Source organism: Galleria mellonella, unplaced genomic scaffold (genome assembly GCF_026898425.1).
Source record: "Galleria mellonella isolate WM207_F2 unplaced genomic scaffold, CSIRO_AGI_GalMel_v1 utg63, whole genome shotgun sequence".
Taxonomy (NCBI): Eukaryota; Metazoa; Arthropoda; class Insecta; order Lepidoptera; family Pyralidae; genus Galleria; species Galleria mellonella.
The window spans coordinates 3,937,494-3,961,120 of record NW_026442130.1 but is presented as its reverse complement, the minus strand read 5'-3'; the positions used below and the strand labels follow the sequence as shown (position 1 = coordinate 3,961,120).

At 35.9% G+C, this 23,627-nt stretch overlaps 1 protein-coding gene across 1 annotated transcript in view; it reads right to left on the bottom strand.

Annotated features, from left to right (window-relative positions):
* LOC113521811 (hillarin) overlaps window positions 1-23,627 on the bottom strand; it is an 87,887-nt gene that overhangs the window by 42,681 nt on the left and 21,579 nt on the right. The window contains exons 2-4 of the mRNA XM_031909908.2: window positions 22,136-22,505; window positions 16,267-16,456; window positions 519-709 (exon numbers count right to left, since the gene is read on the bottom strand). Coding sequence (XP_031765768.2) covers window positions 519-709; window positions 16,267-16,456; window positions 22,136-22,285 — 531 coding nt within the window. The 5' untranslated portion in view covers window positions 22,286-22,505. The remainder of the gene's footprint in view (window positions 1-518; window positions 710-16,266; window positions 16,457-22,135; window positions 22,506-23,627) is intronic.

Below are 23,627 nucleotides of genomic sequence, written 5' to 3'. Positions count from 1 at the left end.
GTCTGATAGTAAACGGTCACTGTAGCCTATGGATGCTAGCAACATATTTATAAATAAATAAACATTTATATGTTTTTAAAGAAAATATAATACAATAATAATTTAGTCAAAAGTAACACTTAGAAAAGGATTTATTTTTCTTAGCAAAAATATGATCGGGTTTGTGCCCCGAATTTTTTGCCGTGCCTACCAAGACTATTTTCTTATCGTCATCTTCTTAGATACTCTTGTAGAACTTATCAAATACGTCACGTACTTATATGTCACGTTATCCCCAGTTCGTGTTCCCGTTTAGACTATCCTATTAATATAATAAATACAAAAGTTTCTAACGACGGACGGATGGGTGGATGGATGTTTGTTACACTTTCACACAAAAACTATTAAATGGATTTGAATGAAATTTGGTACACGGATAGGTTATATCCTAACTTAGCACGTAGGATAATTTATGTAGTTATTCACGCGTATAAAGCCGCGGGGTACAGCTAGTATTCAATAATAAAACTATAACTTACCAAGTAGCAGTCAATGGGTTTCTCCCTAGGTCGGTGGTAAGCCTTCTGCAGCTCTGTTTGTTTAAGCGCATGCGCAATATGGAGTGCGCTTGCGTCGAACCGCCCGTATTGGTAGTCGGGCGTGTCGCGCGACAGTTCCCGCGCGGGCGACGCGTGTACACTACCGCCATTTGTAGTCCGAGTCGGCGATACTGGAACACAAATGTTCACTTTATAAGCTTCTGACATGTACAAAAACTATAATATTAACTAACTTTAAAAACTTATAAGAATTATTAATAACTTTCCACACGTGTCTGTTGATTAAGAAAATATTAGCTGGTAAGATATATTTTCCAATCAAATTAAAAATAAATGATATATATTGTACTGGCACAAAATAAAACTAATATTGAATTGCTTTACTTTAGAACTATGAATGAGAAAACTTCAGGTTGAGGGAGTACAAGTGCACAATAGATTATTTAAATACTTATATAAAAAAATACATCTATAGTTTTAAACAATTGTAAAAGGAAAAAGTATTCGTTGAAGAAAAGCAACATCTTTTAGCAGAAGTAAACAGCAAATTTTATTTTATATTTAAAATACTCATATGAAGTGAATGAATATCATGTAATCGTGGCATAGGAGGGGCCACCCCTGCCTTACCCATGGGTGTTGTAAGAGGCAACTAAGTGAACTTATGGAAAACGCTAATTCCTATCATTGTAGGAATTAGCAGTGAACGGTACGCCACAAAGGGTATGTCACAATAAGGTATTGGTCCTATTTGGGTATTCTTTGTCCCTTACAATGCTAATTGGTTAGCTATTTCATTTCCATGAATATTTGAGTGACTAGGAATCCGTCTCAAGATAATGTTATTTCAGCTACCCAAGTAATTTAATAATATTATGCAGTTGTTTGTAAGTTTTGACTTAATTTCGCATGAGTCACGTGTAAGTAACGCCGCTTGGTCATCAGAGTAAATAAATATATTATTATTTATATATTTAAAACTTAGATTTAGTTCTACACATCTTGTTATGGCCATAGTTTTGGCCTAAAAGATTGTGGCATATTTGCGTCAGTTTAAAGAACTGTAGACCACAAAAGTCTAACTGTGGTTGTTAACATGCTTACCAACCGTGGCCACCACAGGCAAAATCCCCCTCACGGGGAGAATAGAATAGAATAGAATAGAATTTTATTGCTAACTGTGTACATACATATAGCAGTAACTATTGCTTTGAATTTGACATCAGTATCAACAGTTATACCCTATCGGGCATGCAACAATTTAAGAACAGGTAATTATATTAACATCGAAACATTCAATACTATTACCATTACTTGATTACAAATAAATATGAAATATTATACAATACAATTAACAAGACAAAGAATAATCATAACCGAATTAAAATAAAATAAACATAATTTCGCTTACATGTCAATTATTATTAATTATTAATTTAATGAGTTTTAAGATTGAAGTATTCATTTAAATTATAAAAAACATTATCAAAAAGCCAGGCTTTGAGTTTAATTTTAAACATATGCTTATCCTGACATTTAATGTTTAAGGGAAGATGATTAAATACTTTAATACCCATTACAATTGCACTCCTTCCATATGTATAACTATTTATTGTTGGTAGACAAATATCATATTTGTATTTATTACGTAAATTATTTCGAATATCGGATTTATTAACAAAATATGTCATATTATTATTAACAAAAACACACAATTCCATAATATATATGTTAGTCAGGCTGAGATATTTTTCATTTTTAAATATATTTCTTAAAGTCTCATCTGAATTCTCTAGAATAGAATGAGGTCTATTTTAAATTTTTCTACTATTTGTATGCGTACAATTATCAACATTTGATTTAAAGTTTGATTACTATTAATGGAGACTCTACGACTTTCCCTATTAATCATCAATCCCTAACCGTTATTCAGTATATACTAATGAAGCAACACGTGTTATTTATGAGGACAAAGGTGCTAATGTCGCTGTACCTTCATAGCTCTCTGTTATTTCAGGTGTTCATGGGCTACAGTAACTTGTATCATAATAGGGTTACCTTAGCCTATAAAGGCTGTACGCTTGTTGGCTACTTACATAAATTATAAAACAAGGTAAGGTTGGACAACTCTAGCGTTAAAGGCGTTAATAGGCTATGGTAACTTGTATAACGGTAGGGTTATCATAGTTTATACGGGTCGTATGTTTGTTAGGTATATATGAAACAATATTTTGACTGTAAGGGCCGAGAACCTTGATTTTTGGAAAAAAAGAGATTGTTAGTAATGGAGATTTAACAGCTCATTGCTATCAATATACCCTAACAGGTCGACCTCTACGGGATTCCTCCTGGAAATCATCTTGATTATTTTTTTCGGAATTCGTCAAGATGGGTTAACTGGTTTGCTTTCTTTATTAACTATTATACTTCACTTGTATATATCGATAGTGCAGGCGCAATTACCGTTCCATTATCACTCATTACAAAAACCCTGGTATTTCAGGTATTTATAGTCTATAGTAATTCATACTACTGTAGGGTTGCCGTGGCCTATATGGGTCCTACGTTAATTTACTACGTTTTTTTTTGTATAAATATAAAACAATATTTTATAAAGGTCGATAATCTTGTTATTGTAAGTACCTCATGCCAGTAAGTTGCAGTAACTCGTGCCAGAACAGGGTTATAGTAGCTTATACGGGCCTTTTACTTGTTTGCCATTATTGTTGTATATAAAAATATATTCAACAGTAAGAGTCTTTCATCCTTATATGAAATAACATTCTAACTGTAAACAACTCTAAAATTATAGGGGCACCTCGTACCACGGTAGGGTTACTGTAGCCTATACGGGCCGTATGCTTGTTTGCCATCTTAGTTGTATATAAGACAACATTCCAATTATACTTACAACACGCAAGTACACGTACGGTATGACTTGCATGTTTCTTTACAGCATACGGACAATAGAATAGTAATCGAGTGATTAGAGACTATTTGTATGAGCGCCGAAGCATGTTTATCTCGTTTCTATCGAGCGGTTATTACGATGTTTAATTATGAATATGAGCATCTATGTGGGTTTTTATGGATTAGGCGTTTTTGTTGTGTCTGTACATTGTTTCTAACGTCTGTCTTATGGAATTCCTCGCTTGCTGGGGTTTTTCTTTTATTTTTCTATTGAATTGACATGTAAACGTCCTGCCTTGACATTACCAACTATTATAACGTAAAGGTTTTGAACCACGTCATATTTTATTGTTCTTTTTACCTTTCATACCAACTTTTCATACAAGTATACTTGGTGAGAGAAAAATTGAAGATTCAAACTACATTTATTTATATAAAACTTTATAAAATAATACGATGCTTATTCTAAGATAACATTAATTTTAGATAATAGTTATTAGAGAAAATTAGGCGAATAATGAACGGAGTATGGGAATAGTTACAATCTAGAATGCCGCTGACCACAACCAGACGTGAGCCAATTTAGAAAAGGTCGTAACTTGAAATATTTACAACTATCTATGTTTTTTTATACAACTTAGAATGGCAAACAAGCTGACGGCCCACCAGATGGAAAGTGGTAACCGTCACCTATAGACATGAGCAGTACCATGGACATAACAGAGTATACTGTTTCGCCCATGATACCCTCATGCGTTGCCATTTCTGAGGACTCAGGTGTTATTCCTCTGTACCCTGTAAATTCACTGCTATATTCCACCTTTTAACTGAAACACAGCCATGCAAACACAACTGCTTCACGGTTGAAACACGAATGAAACAGAGGTACTCAAGCAAATGACTTTTGTACAAAGTCTGCCTCTGGTAAATGTAGAGAGACATGCCCTCCCTTAGTTGCCTTTTACGACACCCAGGAAAAGAAAGAAGTGGCCTATATAAAATAGGCTACCCCTTCCTTTTCCACGGTTGTCGTAAAAGGCGACTGAGGGAATTTAATGGTCAAAGGATAGGCAGCAGCGTCGTTCTTAAAACATCTCCAAAGCCTAACTGCGAATGCCAATCTGCTTGCCAAGCATGGCAACTACTAGTAAAACCCCTCAAGGAGGATGCTTCTGTTCAGCAGTGGACAGTTAAAGGCAGATGATTATAATACTTTAATTACTTTATCTTTAGAAAAAAAATAAACATTCTCAATTAAACCAATAACTTAATTCGACCAATAACTAGAAATATTGTAATTATTTTTTAATAATAAAAACGTAAAAATAAGAAATAAAAATTTTGCTACAAATTTCAGATGTATCTGATTGACACAAAAATCGTTATTTTTAGTGTCAATCAAGCTTTAAAGCTTAATGTTGCTATATCAAGCTTTAAAGCTGCTGGTAAACTGTGATACCAACGACACAATTTAAACATGATAAAGATTTTTATCACAGTACGATTATAAATATCATTAGTACTACTTCTTACATGGCCACTTCCTGCTTCTCTCTTGAGTTGACCTCATCCTCTCTCTGTCGCAAATAGATATAACAGTATAGAAAAATAACGCATATTGTTCGGCTCAAATGTGTGAGTGTGTGTGACGTTTGGGCGTGTACAGACGTGTCATCAGTTTATGTAGTGACATAGTGACAGTAATGAATTTGATTCGATTCACCACGCCCTAAACATAAAAGTTTAAAAGGAAAGTCAAGAGTGATTATTTATCTCGGTAGAAGTGTCACTCTTGACTTTTCTTTGCGATTGCACCGATGCTGTAAATGCTGAAAATCACACACAGAAAATAGTCACAAATTTATTTTATAAATATATTAATTTATTTTAAACTTTATTGCACCAAGTAAAAGGAAAAATAAGAAATATAATAAATATTAATGAGAAGTGATATAAAAAGGTGGCCTTATCGCTAAGCAATCTCTTCCAGACAACCTTTCAACTTTTAGTCAAATTTTTAGTCAAAACCGTGCAATCCCGGCATAGAATGGGCCATCCCTTCCTTTCCTATGGGTGTCGTAAGAGGCGACTAATAGAACTTGATGGTTGACGAATGGGCAGCGTACCTCTTAAAACATCACAAAGCCTAACTGCGGTTGCCAACCTGCCTACCAAGCGTGGCAACTACTGGCCCTCTTTTGTGAGGGAAAATATCAGCAGAGGTTGTCCTGAGAGGGTATATTACATACTTAGATTTCTATGATTATAATTTTCCTCCCTTTTCCTTCCCCCTGATTGGTAGTGTATTTTATGGGTCGATTAGCACAGACAGGGTAATATACGTCTGTATGGATAATATGAAAAAAATTGGTATATGATGGCAGCGTACTAGTGTGTTTGATGAGTCGGTCCATTGTGACGAATTCATCGGGAATTTACCACGATTCTCCCTGGAGGTGTCCAGGTCTGCCTTCCCTCATTCGTAATTTTCATATTATTAAATGGATGATAATAAAATGGTAAATATTAGTGAGTGATAATAGATGAAGATGGTGGTAGCATGTCAGTTCGCCTATCATGACGAATTTATCAAAGATTTAACTACGATGGTTTCCAGGGAGAATTGAGTGGGGATCAACCTAATAGAGTATATTGCTAGCAGTGGGGCTATGGGGTCTACCCTATTACTAACAATCTCTCCCCACTCCCTCGTATTTTATCCTCATCATATCAGCCTTTAAATGCCCACTGCTGAATATAAGCTTCCCCCATGGGGGGTTTTACCAGTAGTTACCACGTTTGGCAGGCGGATTGGTAACCGAAATAAGGCTTTAGAGATGTTTTTTTTACAACACAGGGGGCAAACGAGCATGCGATTCACGATTACCCACAACACCAAAGGCATTGCGGTGTGCTGCCGGCCTTTTAAAAAGGAATATGCTCTTTTCTTGAAGGTTATGTTGTCGTATCGATTCGAAAATACTACTGCTGGAAGTTGATTCCAGAGAGTGGTTGTGCGTGGAAGAAAGTGCCTTGAAAAACGCACGGTGGAGGACCGCCACTCGTCCAGATGGTTGGGATGAAATTTTAGTTTATGGCGGGTTGTACGATGGTGAAAATCAGCAGCAGGTATCAATCCGAACAATTCCTCACAGCACTCCCCATGATAAATTCGATAGAAGATGCACAGAGATGCAACATCTCTACGCAGTTTCAGTGGATCGAGCCGGACAGTAAGGCGCCAATCGTCAACAATTCGAGCTGCCCGACTTTGAATGCGGTCTAACGGAAGGACGTTTTAAGAGGGACGCTACTGCCTATATTTCGCCCTACTTTTGTTAGCTCTTACCACACTCATGGGAATGGAAGGGTTACCCTATTCTATGCCGGGAGTACACGGCTAGTTGTATGCCCCTCGTAGTTGCTGTTGGAATTCTAAGTATAATAGAATAATTTTAATAATATACATACTTTTTTGTATATATGTATACAAAATTATACAAATTATAATTAGTGTGGATAAGGATTGAGTAATATCCGCTTATTTGCAAAATGTTTTATCTACAATTACGCCGCGCGGTCCAATGTTAAATTCTCAGATGGTTTGCGATTAATTATTACTCTATTTACATATTATATATATACTCAAGGCAAACAACGTGCATTCAGAATTACCTAACTGGTATCTAGTAAATAAACTAGTTATTCTTTGTTTTATTGTATAAATAATTAATGTTTTAATTATTGGTTAACTAGAACTAACAAAATCTCTATCGCGTGACCTATTCGGTTTTTAAATCGATTTTACATTTTTTTTTAATTAGTGAAATTCAAGTTTACTGAAATGTGAAAATGTAAGGATTATTTGTAAATTTCAAACACTACTTATTATAAATAAGAATGTTGCTAAAGATGTTTATACATGTTTGTTACTCAATCATACTTTCAACAGCTGGAATGATTAAAATTATTTTATTTTTTTAAATGATAAATCAGAAATTATAAAATAGCTATATCCCGCAATTTTGCTCACGTGGAATATGTACATAAGATATCCTGTGTATTAAGTTAGAATAATTTATTCGTGTTTAGATTATCTACGTTAACATGGCAGGCACCTCCAAAATCCAAAGAATTAAAAATGTGCAAGTAAACATATATACATAAAGATTTGACCAAGGAATATAATAAGAGTTCTTCAAAAACGGTATATTGTTCTGTCAGAGTCGGCTATGTGCATGTGACACTCCCAGTGTTACAGGCGTCCATAAGCTACAGTGACCGTTTACCATCAGACAGGCTATATACTTACTTTCCACCTTCGTGGTATAATAAAAATACTCTCTGGCCGGGCCCGAACTCAAGAAGTTTCTTCACAAACACAAACAGAGCACTACATCTTTATCTGATCACATTCATTAAAATAAATAGTTTGAGTGGCGTGCCATCTTTACGTAGACAATCTATACACAAGTAAATTATTGTAACTTAATACACAGGATACTTTATGTACATGGTTCGCGTGATCAGTTGCGGGTTCTTTTTTTTTTATACAACTTAGAATGGCAAACAAGCTGACGGCCCACCTGATGGAAAGTGGTAACCGTCGCCTATAGACATGAGCAGTACCATGGATATAACAGAGTATACTGTTTCGCCCATGATACCCTCCATGCGTTGCCATTCCTGAGAACTCAGATGTTATTCCTCTGTACCCTGTAAATTCACGCCATATCCCACCCTTCAAACTGAAACACAGCCATGCAAACACAAGTGCTTCACGGTAGAAACACGAATGGGACAGAGGCAAGCAATCGACTTTCGTACAAAGTCTCCCTCTATACTTTCTTATTTCTGATTTATTATTTAAGAAAATGTTCTAAATAATTCCAATACTGCCACACTCATTCATACGAACCATGAATTCATATATTAGCTTAATGTTGTCTTAAGTTGTAAAAATTTCAAAATAACATCTTTAAATCGTTCATCTCACAAATCCATTGGTAAAGTGTATTAATTATTACTGCGGAATAACCCTAATCTTTTGATAAACACATAAATAAATCTAGTTATATGCGGTGCAGAGGAAAATATACTTAATATAGTGAACGTTAAAGTTGATAGTTCCTTATTACTAATACCCCAATAGAATGGTGTCGATGACCACTGTACCCATAAGTTACATACTAGTTAAGTGTGTATACGTGTTCAAAGTAGGTGATAGTTTTTATACCAACAGCTGTGTTTCGACATTTAAATACCATAAAATACATGTACTTAAATAATTGGTCATTAAGGCTTAAGGCAGGTTTGAGAATGGAATACGTAAAATCATTTGAGAATTGTTGCACAAACCTAACTTAAACCTTGAGTATATAAGAAGATATTAGGTATAAAATCAACGTTGGAGTAAACTTTTTGATTTTTTTGTAGTGATAATGGAATGGTAACCCCGCCTGCGATATCGGTATACGCTGGCGGGGCACCAGTGAGGGTTCATAGGTGACGATGAAAGCAGGTCAGTTAGCCTATTGTGACGAATTTCACTAGAATTAACCATGATGGTTTCACAGGGGAACCATGTGGAGGTCGACCGGGTAGGGTGTATTATTGGCAATGGGCCAGTTACACCTCATTACTAACAAACTCTTTTCCCCTTAACTTATTCAATTAAAAAAAGAATAATCGAAATCAGTTTAGACTTTGACGTTTGCAATAAAAAAATATTTTATTTATTGAAGTAAAACAAACGACGATTAAGTTGAAGTCAAGTCTAAACTTTAAAAAAGTCTAAAGTTTAAAAGCTAAGTCGGACATCCGTGTGTCCTTACTTATAGAACAGGACAGGTTATTAGGAGACAACTATCCCAGCAGAGGGGAAAGGGATTGTTAGTAATGGAGACTGAGAATCCCATTACTAGCAATATACCCAACCAGGTCGACCTCCTCGCGGTTCCCCCTGGAAACTATCATGATTAATTCCAGACAAATTCATCATGATGGGCTAACTGGCCTGTTTCATTCTCATCTATCACTATTCACTGGTGCCTTGCCAGCGTATCCCGTTGGCGCGGGCGGGGTTGCCATACCATGGTCATCCAATAAAAAAAAAAAAAAAACTATCCCAGCAAGAAATAAACTATTTATATAATACATATAAATAGTTTGTTTTTTTAACATACAAAAAAGTTATAGCTAGTGTCAAATTGAATGAAGTGAGTATTCCAACGGTACCAAACACATTTAAAACTGTTCAGGCATTTAAGAATAATGGTTGAATAAAGACACTTAGATACACAAACACTGATAACATTACTTTTTTTTTGGGTAGTCGTGTAAAAATATGACTAATTGAAAATGTCTTTCTTTTGGAATTAAAAACACATGTGAATGCAACATTTGTTTTTTTTTTTATACAACTTAGAATGGCAAACAAGCTGACGGCCCACCTGATGGGAAGTGGTAACCGTCGCCTATAGACATGAGCAGTACCATGCACATAACAGAGTATACTGTTTCGCCCATGATACCCCCATGCGTTGCAATTCCTGAGGACTCAGATGTTATTCCTCTGTACCCAGTAAATTCACGCCGTATCCCACCCTTCAAACCGAAACACAGCCATGCAAACACAGCTGCCTTACAGTTGAAACACGAATGGGACAGAGGTACCCAAGCAATCGACTTTTGTACAAAGTCTGGCTACACACCATTTATAGCAAATAGCCACATACTTGATAGAAACATGCCATTAGTTTTTTTTTTCTACAATTAAAATGTAATGAAACAGCAAAATTGATCACGCAATTTCCAGCGTTATGTTATGAAATACAAATTTAGTTTGCGCGCGTATGTGGCAACATTATCACAACACTATAAAAAGTAAAATGACCATAAATAGTTACTATGGCCTTGACTTGCCTTAACTACGAGTATTTATTAATGTTCCACTGCTGGTTACTTGGTCTTCCTCCATAAGAGAGGGATATCATCATCATCGTCATTATCCGTCGACTGTCGACTGCTGAACATAGATCCCCTCCTTGGGGGGTTTTGCCAGTAGTTGCCACACTAGGCAAGCGGTTTGGCAACTGCAGTTAGGCGTTGGTGACGTTTTAAGTGGGACGCTGCTGCCCATTCCTCGACAATTAAATTCCCTTAGTCGCCTCTTACGAAACAATTTATTACGATCCATTCTATGCTGAGATCATACGGCTGTATAATATACAAGAGGTGAGGGAAAGGGATTGTTAGCAATGGAGTTTGACAGACCCATTGCTAGCACTATTAGGTCGAGCTCCACGTGGTTCCCCCTGGAAACCATCGTGAACAATTCTTGTTGAATTCGTGACGATGGGCCAACTGATCCGCTTCATTCTCACCTATCATTCTTCACTGGTGCTCCGCCAGTGTATCCCGATAGCGCAGGCGAGGTTACCATTCCATTATCACCCATTAAAAAAAAATATACAAGAGGTATAAAAAATATGTATATATAAGAGAAGATATATCCTTCTAACTTCTACTTTAGTGTATTATTTTTTTATTATTATTATTATTTCAGCCACTGTTGAACATAAGCTTTCTCCATATATGGAGTTTTGCCAGTAGTTGCCAACTAGGCAGGCGGTTTGGCAACCGCAGTTAGGCTTTTACAGATGTTTTAAAAGGGACGCTGCTGCCCATTCTCTCCACTATAGGTTCCGTAGCGCCTCTTACGACACCCACAGGAAAGGAAGGAGTGGCCTATTGCGTGCCGGGACCGACATGGCAGTATATTACTCCCGGAAGATAGGATTGTTAGTAACGAATATTATTGGCCTAATAGCTAGCAATATCAGTTCGACCTCCGCAGTTTCCCTTAGAATCCATCGGGATTAATTTATTGTATCCTTACAGTTCTACGATTTAGGTCTACTGGTAGAACAGAAAGGACTATAAAAATGATAGTGAAATCGTCACGATGGGCCAACTGGCCTGGGGGTCTACCATGAAATAAAGTTCCGAATTTTTGGATTCAATTTCGTGTTCTTGTTCATAACCGAAATCGGCTCAGTAAATGGAGCTTAACATTTCGTTTATCATAAATTCTATCATATAAGTTCAAAGAAATGATATTTTAACATTTTTAAATGGTATGTATTGTGTAATTTTAACATCAATTTTGTGTTTCTTTCGGCCTTGAAATTTCAAAAACATTTCCTGATAGGCCCTCTGCTTTCATACTAATCTATCATTCTTACTGGTGCTCCTTTAAATAGCAAAGCACAGGCTGGGTTACCATTGCACTTTCATTATTAAAAAAAAAAAAACAGTGCCTTTCGTCGGGATAAAAAATCTTATCTTTTAAGTTCGTGCAAACATATACAAATTTTCTTTTGTTGGTAAATATTTTGTTTTAATGTTTGGTTAATGTTCCTTTCCACTCAGGGTTTGCTGGAAGAGAACTCTTACAGAGTTATGCTCGCCTGTTGTACATCTGTTTATTTAATATAAATTATATTATATGTTTGTAATTTTTTGTGTATAATAAAGTATAAATAAATAAAGATTCAATAAAATCAGTCGTACAGTTTCGGATATTAATGGCAATGAATATAATACGGAAATTTTTTGTATAAGATTTGAATTCTGTGCTGCTGTTAAACCAAACTATTTAATATGATTGCAGATAGGTAGGCACACGTGCCAAAACATTCCGAAGTACAAATCGCAGGTCCAACCCAACGAGCTTTAGGTCAGTGGGCTTTAGCCGGTGGAATGTTGTCGGTTATTTTGCAACAAGTTTCCCCCTCTCTTTCACTCTTACGACATGTCCCTTTCGTCAGCCCGAACGCGGCCGAAATGTGTCGAATTTCAACTTTCTGCGCCTTCTTCGGAAATCCGACTGGATTCTTGTAGGTTTGATGTTTTCTTTATTCATATGTAGGTATGAGGTGTTAGTGAGATTTAAGTTCATATACTTTATACATTGGTAATTCAACCGTGAAGCAGCTGTGTTTGCATGGCTGTGTTTCAGTTTGAAGGGTGGGATATGGCGTGAATTTACTGGGTACAGAGGAATAACACCTGAGTCCTCAGGAATGGCAACGCATGGGGGGTATCATGGGCGAAACAGTATACTCTGTTATGTCCATAATACTGCTCATGTTAGGCGACGGTTACCACTTTCCATCAGGTGGACCGTCAGCTTGTTTGCCATTCTAAGTTGTATAAAAAAATCTTAATGATGGTTTTTATGTGACTTTCATATCATTCACGTATACATACATACATATCAGTCACGCATGTCTCCCTAATTAGGGTAGGCAGAAACAATGAAAGACAAATGCTTCAATTTAAACAAGTGATTTTCAATTTATCGATTACTTTAAGATATTATATATCTTTTGTATTCAACGGAGTCTATTCCAGTGTTGGTTTTATATTAATTTTCTAACAGCGCGGCGCGGGCGGAAACTGCATCTTTGGGGAACAAAAAAACTATTGCAAATTAAAAATGTAGTAAGTTCCAAATTTAAATATATGTTGCTCTTCTAAAAATACTTCTTTTTTAATGATATTGCCATTATAATGGCAAACATGCTGACGATAAAACAGACAAACGTCGCCTAAAAATATAAACAGCCCATGAACATCACAGTATATGCTGTGACGCCCATAATACTTTTTATGCGTTGCTAATCTTAAGAAATATGGTGTTGTTCTTCTGTATTCAGTAATTTCCCTGTTGTATTCATTTTAACTCATCCCCATTCAAACCAAAGCCATTATGTTTCATTATTAACATTATTCTCAGCTAATACGAATCGGATATATAAATAGTTGGACAAAGTTCCAGTTCATTTCCTTACCACCTCGCTTGAGTTGTATCACAATGGACCGAAACAATTGGCGGCCTTCAGTGGTTTTAACTCGTACAATGACTGGACAAAACATAAGATCTGATAGCCTATAAAAGAGCGCACGATTTCATTTTTCTTGTACCTGCCTGCGCGCGCATGATATTATTGTAATTTTGGTACCTATTGTTCTCTTTAATTTCGTTGATTTTAAATTCAAACGCTTATTTTTATAAAATTTACAACTTTTAGAAACGAAACAATTTGAATTTTATCAACATAAAAATTTTGTATGTTTTTTTTTGGTAAAATTAAAAAGTGTGAATTTTAAGATGTTTTTTATTTGTTTACTAGCTTTTTACTCGCGCTTTCGCGTTACCGATATATGATGCTTGGCCGGGATAAATATTAGAGTATCCTATGTCCTTCCCCATCACAAATAGTATGTATATGTTTGTAGACGATTGGTTGAACTGTAAAGGCGCTATGAGATAACAAACAAACAAATAAAGAAACTCATTTTCACATTCATAATATTAGGAACGAATCATTGCATTCCATAAAGATATAAGATCTATTCGGAGTCCAAAAATAAATACATAAAGGACATAAGAGATGAAGCTCCATTCACAGACTTATACAAATAGATACGGTTGTATTAATGTAGTCAAGTAAGTAGTGTAAAAGGACCATGTATATTAAATTATTATTTTACTTATCAATTTTAAGGTACATTTTTAGTATAATATATGATAAGATTTTAATTAGTGCTTACTTTTCTATATATTATGATTTATAAAGCAAACACTGATATGAAATTATTTATAGCTTTTTCTAAACGGAATTTACAATCTCTAGTTTGTGTTCACATTTCGAAAAGTGTTTGTAGCTACAGAGCTAAGTTTTCCATCTCAATTATCTATATTTATTATTTTTATAACTTACTTTAACACGGTATGATATCGCATAATTTTATCGTTACGATACAATAGGAGAGTAAAATATATGCAATTGTAGTGATATTGTGTCGTGTATACGATACCATTATGTATTACATCACATAATTTATTGTATCTTCATATAATCTTTAATAATATTATAAATATTAAAGTGAGTTTGTTTGTTAATTCTTGGCATCCTAACCAACCACTGGGAAATTTGGTACACATGTATTTATGAGATGGAGAAAGACAGACTACTTTTTCTCCCGGTCAGTGAATATAACCAGGTCATGCGGATGAAGTCGCGGTTAAAACCTAGTCGTTTATAGTTTAATTTTCTATTATATTGTGACTGTAATATTGTACTATATTGTAAGATAAGCGCCTATTATATTTAAATATTCAAGTTACATATATGAAGACGTATTTAAGTTTCCATATACGTTCACGATACCGTCACTAAAACCGAACATGTCTCTATTTACCTAATTGCATACATTTTGCTCTCTTTATCGCCTATTGGTACCTCATTGGTGTTTTTACAATTACCCGTAGCTTGGCATGATAAAATACGTTTTTATCATTACGATATAACAGGAAAGTAAAATGTAAAAAAAGGTACGGAGAAACCCACAATGATACCTTAAAGTTTGATGACGAAGGTCTTTAACCAATGTGTGTTGCCAGTGATGACTTATGGAATCGAGACTTGATCCTACATGATTGCCCGTATGCAAAAGTTTCAAATTAATCACCGGGCTGTAGAGAGGGCTATGCTCGGAGTTTCTTTGCGTGATAGAATTCAAAACGAGGATATCCGCAACAGAACCAAAGTAACGGATATAGCTCGAAAAATAAGCAAGCTAAAGTGGTAATGGGCTGGTTTCATAGCTCGAAGAAAAGACAACTGATGGGGAAGAAAGATTCTTGAGTGGCATGGCGTGAGTGCCCCGTATGCGTAAGTGTAGGAACACAAGCGTTTGCGCATCCGTCGTCGGACGTCTCCTCACTAGATTGAGTGACGACCTCAAATATATTGCAGGAAGTCAGTGGATGCAGGTGGCTCAGGACCGTTCCTTATGGCAGTCTATTTGGGAGGCCTATGTCCAGCAGTGGACGGATAATGACTGAAATGATGATGATGATGATCCACAAGTGACGATGATATTTTATTATATATACAAGGAAAATTAAAATCGTTTCGATACATATTTTATTCGTTTTGCTCTCCTATTATATTGAGTCAGTAATAATGTTCGATACTATACAATATACACCTAATTTTTTTTTACAATTTATGTTTTTTCTTATGGACGCAACTATATCCAATGGGAGAGCAAAATATATGCAATTGTAATGCAATGTTTTTACTTTAGATAATTACATACATTTTGGCCACTCATGTCTTTTATATCAAACATTATTTTAAAATTTATCTTAAAAAATAATACATACGATATTAAACTGTAAACGGTGGTTTTTGCAATTTTTTCCTGTTTATGTGTTTGTCTGTTTGTGTACTATTATTAATGTTTCACGTAAGAACGACTCAATTTATCGTGACAACATTATTAGTATATTGAGCTAATTATGGGTCAAACATAGAGGTTATCGAAATAAAAGAAAATTACCGCCCGATGGAAGTAAAATGATATTACCCTCTAAAGTCGTGTAAATAAACTGTACAGCATCAGCCAGTATGTGTTTAATACGCAAATGCCCACTTACCCCACACAATTTTTATACATTTTGTTCGCAGATTGTAATTAGTACTGTGTGATCCCGGCATAAAATGGGTCACCCCTTTCTTTCATGTGGGTGTCATAAGAGACGACTAATGGAATTTAATTGTCGAGGGATGGGCAGCAGCGTTCCTCTTAAAACATTACCAAAAGCCTAACTACGGTTATCAAACCGCCAGCCAAGCGTGGCAACTTCTGGCAAAACCCTTCTTATGGGAGCAGGCCTATTTCCAGCAGTGAACAGTTAACGACCTAAATGAATGAATGAATTGTAAAAAAATTTACTTACATTCATTATCGTGACTGTTTCTCGCGTGCCCCCTGATCTGTTCGTTGACATAATTGTTGCTTTTGGGGACATTCAGTGCACTCCGGATGCCAACAGAGGAGTTGTCCAGATGACCAGGTCCGATTTTGGGCACATGGCTCGAGCAGTAGACCTCTTTGTCCTCTGTCCAGTGTTGATTGTTGTAATATGTCTGAAAGATTATATTTTATATAAATAAAAATTGCTATGTGTTATTAAGCAAACTAAAAAATATTTGAAAACATAATACGGCAATAAATATAAAGTTTACTTTGATAAACAACTAACCAGAGTTATGGAGTTTCGCAAAATAACACCTAGTTCGTAAAATATTTACTCTGTTTGAGTCATAATTTTTTACTCCTCTAATACAGTTATTTGTTGGGGGAAAGGGAGTGTTAGCAATGGAGTTTGACAGCCCCATTGCTAGCAATATGCCTCATTAGGTCGACCTCCACGTGGTTCCCCCTGGAAACCATTGTGAACAATTCTTGTTGAATTCGTCACAATGGGCTAACTGACCTACTTCATCTCCTCACCTATCATCCTTCACTGGTGCCCCGCCAGTGTTTACCGATAGCGCGGGTGGGGTTACCATTCCATTATCATCCAATAAAAAAAAAACAGTGAAACAGTTGTGTTTGCATGGCTGTGTTTTGGTTTGAGGGGTGGGATATGGCGTGAATTTACTGGGTACAGAGGAATAAAACTTGAGTCCTCAGGAATGGTAACGCATGGGGGGTATCATGGGCGAAACAGTATACTCTGTTTATGTCCATGGTACTGCTCATGTCTATAGGCGACGGTTACTGTTCCTATTTACCTATTTCTCTGTTCCCTCAAGGGTTGACTAGTAGAGAATACCAGCCGGTGTTAAGTCTGCCAAAAGTACATATACCTATTCACAGTGTGCATTCAAGTTTATATAAATAAATAAATATATAATAGTTATAGATAGTCATTGTAACATACCTACATATAATACATATAAGTATGTTATTATTAAGCTATTATTATAATGAAGATGCCAAGGTCTACAAATACATATATACATGTAGTATATTGCCACAACGTATATAATTTTCAGTTATTAGATGTGATTATTGTGCGTAATTATAACAATTTTTATAATGCAACGACGTCGACTGAGTATTGAAACTGTGTGTATTAAAATAATATTATTTTATCCCTTCGGGGATAAAGTAATTTTTTATTCTACATGATTACGCTCGCCATTTTGTTCGTGTGAACGGAATCTTTTTTTTTATACAACTTAGAATGGCAAACAAGCTGACGGCCCACCTGATGGAAAGTGGTAACCGTCGCCTATAGACATGAGCAGTACCATGGACATAACAGAGTATACTGTTTCGCCCATGATACTCCCCATGCGTTGCCATTCCTGAGGACTCAGGTGTTATTCCTCTGTACCTAGTAAATTCACGCCATATCCCACCCTTCAAACCGAAACACAGCCATGCAAACACAGCTGCTTCACGGTTGAAACACGAATGGGACAGAGGTACCCAAGCAATCGACTTTTGTACAAAGTCTCCTTCTGGTGAATCTATCTGTATAATAATCTATATATATTATAGTATCTAAACTGAAGTAGCCGAAGTCCTCTATCCCAAATAGTAGTTTCAAGGGGGGGGGGGTCGTTAGTAATGCGGACTACCAGTCCCATTGCTAGCAATATACCCCGTCAGGTCGACCTCCAGGTGGTGCTCCCTAGAACCCATCGTGCTGAATTCCAGGTGTATTTATTACGATAGGCTTACTGACCTGGCTCTCTAGACAAGTGGCAAACGAATTCGTTAATGGAATCGACATCGCTAGCGAGTTCGTGAGTTGGAATGAGACATCCGACGTTGCTATCTCATTCTACATTATGTGTAAATAAATAAATATATGTTTAAAAATAAATCGTGGATAATAAAACAGATTTTTTAAAAAATTTTATTACCTCCTCTAATATCCTTTTTAATCTGAGGGCCTACCATGAAATGTTTTCCGAAATTTCGGAGCCAAACGAAACAGAAATTTGATGTTAAAATTACATAATAGTTCGGAAATATTGTATGGAAGGATGTATGACGAACGAAATGTTAAACTTCATTTATTGGTCCAATTTTGGTATAAACAAAAACACGAAATTGAGTCCGAAATTTCGGAATTTCATTTCATGGTAGATCCGTTGTAAAATAACATTCAATTGATTTTAACGTAATTCATGGCTATTATATAGAGTTATTTAAAAGTAAATGACCACAGTAGCACGAGTTTTCAGTATTTTAACTCTTATTGTGTGTTGAAATTGTATTGTTATTAAGAGGTCACGTTATAATGGTGTTCATTCAATAAGCTTAATTTAATATTGTCACTGACATGCTCGGTTAATTTGTGACAATGCCATATGTTTATGTGACATTTTTGTGAAGTTAACGGGTGTGGTACAGATTATTGGTATACCATTGATTTCTAAAGCGCAATATTTTTTTTTTTGGTGATAATGGATTGGTAACCCCGCCTGCGCTAACGGAATACGCTGGCGGAGCACCAGTGAAGGATGATAGATGAGAATGAAAACAGGCCAGTTAGCCCATCATAATGAATTCATCAGGAATTAGCCATGATAGTTTCCAAGGGGAACCACAAGGAGGTCGACCTGGTTGGGTGTATAGCAAGCAATGGGATTTTTTTCTCCATTACTAACAATTCCTTTCCCCCCTCTTCAGGGTCGGCAACGCGCGCGTAATACCTCTGGTATTGCAGGCGTTCATAGGCTACGGTAACCGCTTACCATCAGGTGGGCCCTATGCTTGTTTGCCACCTCAGTGGTATAAAAAAAAAACATAAATTACATTGTCCTCAGTTACTAAGCCTTATAAAATTGCGAGTCCCTTCTAGATTGCCTCGTGGACCTATAACTCCGCTAATACCTCCATTTAGAAGAACTGTTCTGGGTAGTAATTTTCCAATAGTAAGGTTCTGTAAAATTATAAATAGCTGCAGTGACCAGGTCGATATTAATTTTAATACTCCAATTGTTTTTGTACGAAATATCTATAAATATATAAAATGAGTCGTGCTGCTGGATCTGCTTATGGATATGGTGGCTTTACTTGTTAGTTGTTAAGCATTTAATAATAGTTGTAAGCTATATATATATATATATATATATATATATATATATATATATATTTCTCCGTACTTATTGTTATACATGTATCAATATATGCTGTGTTTGCTTAAAAAAAAATTGTTACACTTAGTTCTAAGCTCCATAATTGTATATATATTTACATTATTTTGTGGAAACAATTGTTGGTAAACTTAAATAAATAAATAAATAAAAAAATATATAGAATAATAATAATATTATGTATGTACACAATGAGTCATTTTGATCAAGATAAAATTTATACAAAAATACATACACAGCCACTGAATAAACAGCGAAACAGACGTATTCAACTATTATACAGTTTAAATATAAATAAAAGTGATTCACCAGTCACGGATCAGATGTGATGTGACTCATACGAGTATGGTTATACTTTTTAATTCAATTATTCACCGCATTAATGGCTTTTCTCTACTCGTAATGGGCGTGTAACAGGGTCATAATGTTGTATAGTTTTTATTAAATTATTATATGTATTAAAAAAAAGTGAAATTTTATTACTTATACAACTTCGAATTGATAGGGGAAAGGGATTTATAATAACGGGGATTGTCGGCCCTATTGCTAGCAATATACTCACTCAGGTCGACCTCCACGCGGTTCTTCCTAGAAACTATCGTTATAAGCGTTTAATGAATTTGTCACGATGTGCCCAACTGGCCTGCTTTCATTCTCACCTATCGTTGGGATTGTTGGTAATGGGGAGGTTAGTCCTTATTGCTATCAATATACCCTACCAGGTCGACCTCCACGCGGTTCCCCCTGGAAATCATCGTAACTATTTTATCGATGAATTCGTCACGATGGGCTAACTGACCTGCCTATTCATCTTCACCAATCATCTCTCACTGGTGCCCCGCTAGTGTATACTGATAGCACAGGCAGGGTCATCATTCCATTATCATCCATTAAAAAAAATCCTTTTCTTTCCCGTGGACAACAGAGTTCCTCTTAAATCATCTCTAAAGCCTAACTATGGTAATTAATTCGCATGCCAGGCGTGGTAACTATTGGCAAAATCCCCCAAGGGGGAGCCCTCTTAAAGCATCTCTAAAAGCCTAACTGCGATTGCTAAGCGTGGCAACTACTGGCAAGATTGCCCTTATGGGGAAGGCTTATTATTCAGCAGTGGACAGTTAAAGGCTGATATGATGACAAGATACTTTTTGTGTACTGATTCATGTGGACGAAGCCGCGGAAAACAGCTAATAACTCAATAAAGTTTTATCTTACAAATAAGTACACATTTCATGTTGTTTTACCAGCTAAAACAAACATTTTGAAAAAAATGTTCCAAGAATTCATAAATTACAATCACAGCTTCAACAGGAAGGTTAATAACGTAATGTTGATAAGAAGGCAAATTATAATATACATAATATAATATATTACATATAAAATCTAATATATATATATATAATGTATAATCAGGAGTTGATCATTATATCTATATATATTTTTTATATAATTTCCATGTATAGACATGGTTTAGTTTTTAATAATTTAATAATTTTATTATATTTGTAAGATAAAGCTAGTGGCGATCACAAGTAAGTTCAACAATATCTAAGAATATGAATTAAGGTCCACACGACCTTGATGCGTATCCTCGCGACCTTGGTCATTTGGTATTTTAGGCGACCTTATCTCTTATCGAAAAACTTGTAACATTTTTATGGGTCGACGCTTTTTATGTTCTGAGAACGAATCTTGACGCTTCAATAAACTTATGTTTTTATTATAAATACGCATATAAGCAAGCTGTTTGAAATATTTTCACCATTCTAAGCGAGATGTTGGCCTCGGTCCTGGTTGGTCCCGGAATAGTGTAGATTAACTACTAAGGGAATTTAATGGTTGAGGAATTACATCTAGATAGAAAAAACCTCAAGAATAATGATAGGCACACGGGCCATTGTCCATTAAACAAACATTTATATACAATAGGAGTCACAGACAGCCCTCTATGTCGAGGCTGTTTCGATGCCGAAGAAACGGCTGCTCACGTAATCCTGAAATGTGAGGCTGTGGCCCATCAACGTTCAGAAATTCTCGGAACGGTGAGATCGCTGCGTGAGGCCTGTGAAGAACCCAGGAAGCTTCTGCGCTTCTGGGCGGAGCTAGGTTGGTTGTACTAGCCACGACTCATACGCACAACGGCCCAAATGAAAGGCTAAGCGCGGAAAATAGAGTCTTTTTCATATTCACAAGTGTTGAGGGATAGGCAGCAATATCCCTCTTAAAACATCATCAAAGCCCAATTGCCAAATTGCCAAGCGTTGCAACTACTCGCAAAAACCCTCAAGGACGAGACCTATGTTTAGCAGTGGACAGTAGTTAACGGCTGTATCATCGACATCAAGCGAGTATATAATTTGGACTATTAAACTGCCCCCCCCCCCTTCCGAGGGAAAGAGGTAAACATCACCTATAGTCCTGAATACTGATGTTGACATTATAGAATACAATGCACTTCTAATGTGCGGTATTTATGCATGCTTTCTTATTATTTCATCTTAACGACTTAACTAATTATTACTGCCATGAGGTGTACTCATATATTTTGAATGGAGAAGTGTGATTTCCGTCATATAAGATATCCTGGTACACGGACGTAGTCGCGGTAAAAATTGTTGAATAGTGTAAAAGTTAACGTTTACTCACCTTTAAAGTTAATTTGGTCCCACACACGGCGCACTTAAAACAACCACTATGGAAGAACGTGAAATCCTTCAACGGTCCAACTCTGTCCACTTGGTACACAATCTCATTACACCGAAAGCATGTGCTCTCGTAGAAATTCGGCCGGTACATGGCTGTCGGTTGTGTCACGTCATAATTCACAAACACTACACTATGTCACGTCACCCGAGCACGTCACAGTTCACAACCATACATGTGTCACGTCGCCCGATCACGTAACAGTTCACAACCGCTCATGTGTTTCGTCAGCCGAGTTCACAACCACTATTTTGTCACGTCACCCGATTACGTCACAGTTCATCATTCGGTCACGACGGGCAGCAGTCTGTATCTGTAACAAAATATAAATGCATTAAGAATAATAGCCGCCATGTTTTTTTGCAATTTAGTTGATGTAATATAATTAATGCCGTTACGTTTTTAATTTATTTAACTAATTTGTAATTACAATTTAAATATCTAAGACACCACACTTAGCTTCTTTATTTAGTTTCTTTTATATTTAGAAAAATAAATAATGCTAAGTAATATATAAATGCCGCTACGTCTATAAATTATATAACTAAATTGTAATTGCGGCTACGCTAGTTTATCGTATAGTTTTTAAGTTCTATTATGAGTTATAGAAATTAATTAATGCCATTAATTTATATTCAGAATAAGTTGTATATAAATTATAATATTAGGATGGCCATGAAAATAATTATGACGGGTTTGAGAGGTATCTATACCTAGATTTTAAGAGTATTTTATGTATTATTTACTTTACACAATAATACATACAATACTGTACACAATACATTGTTTAATAACTACATTGGGAGAGGGAGACTTTGTACAAAAGTCGATTGCTTGTGTACCTCTGTCCCATTCGTGTTTCTACCGTGAAGCAGTTGTTTGCATGGCTGTGTTTCGGTTTGAAGGGTGGCATATGGCGTGAATTTACTGGGTACAGAGGAATAACATTTGAGTCCTCAGGAATGGCAACGCATGGGGGGTATCATGGGCGAAACAGTATACTCTGTTATGTCCATGGTACTGCTCATGTCTATAGGCGACGGTTACCATTTTCCATCAGGTGGGCCGTCAGCTTGTTTGCCATTCTAAGTTGTATAAAAAAAATACATTGTTATAATTTATTTTCAATAAAAATGTACAACAAGTAAGCTTAACTCTGTAGGAATTCTCTTCCTATAAACCCTGAGTGGAAAGGAGTATTAATTACCAGGCGGCAGTGCGCGTACTGTAAAAGGAAACAGTATGGTTGTTTCTATTAAGAAATAATAAATATGCTTACCTAAATACAATGTAACTTATAAACTTCAAAATACATGCATATTTGTATATAACAATACATATCTTTACATATACAAAATACGTACATATACATACACAAACATATTTAATTTATGAGGGCAGAAGACGCTGTTTTAATCTGCTGAAAATATTTAGC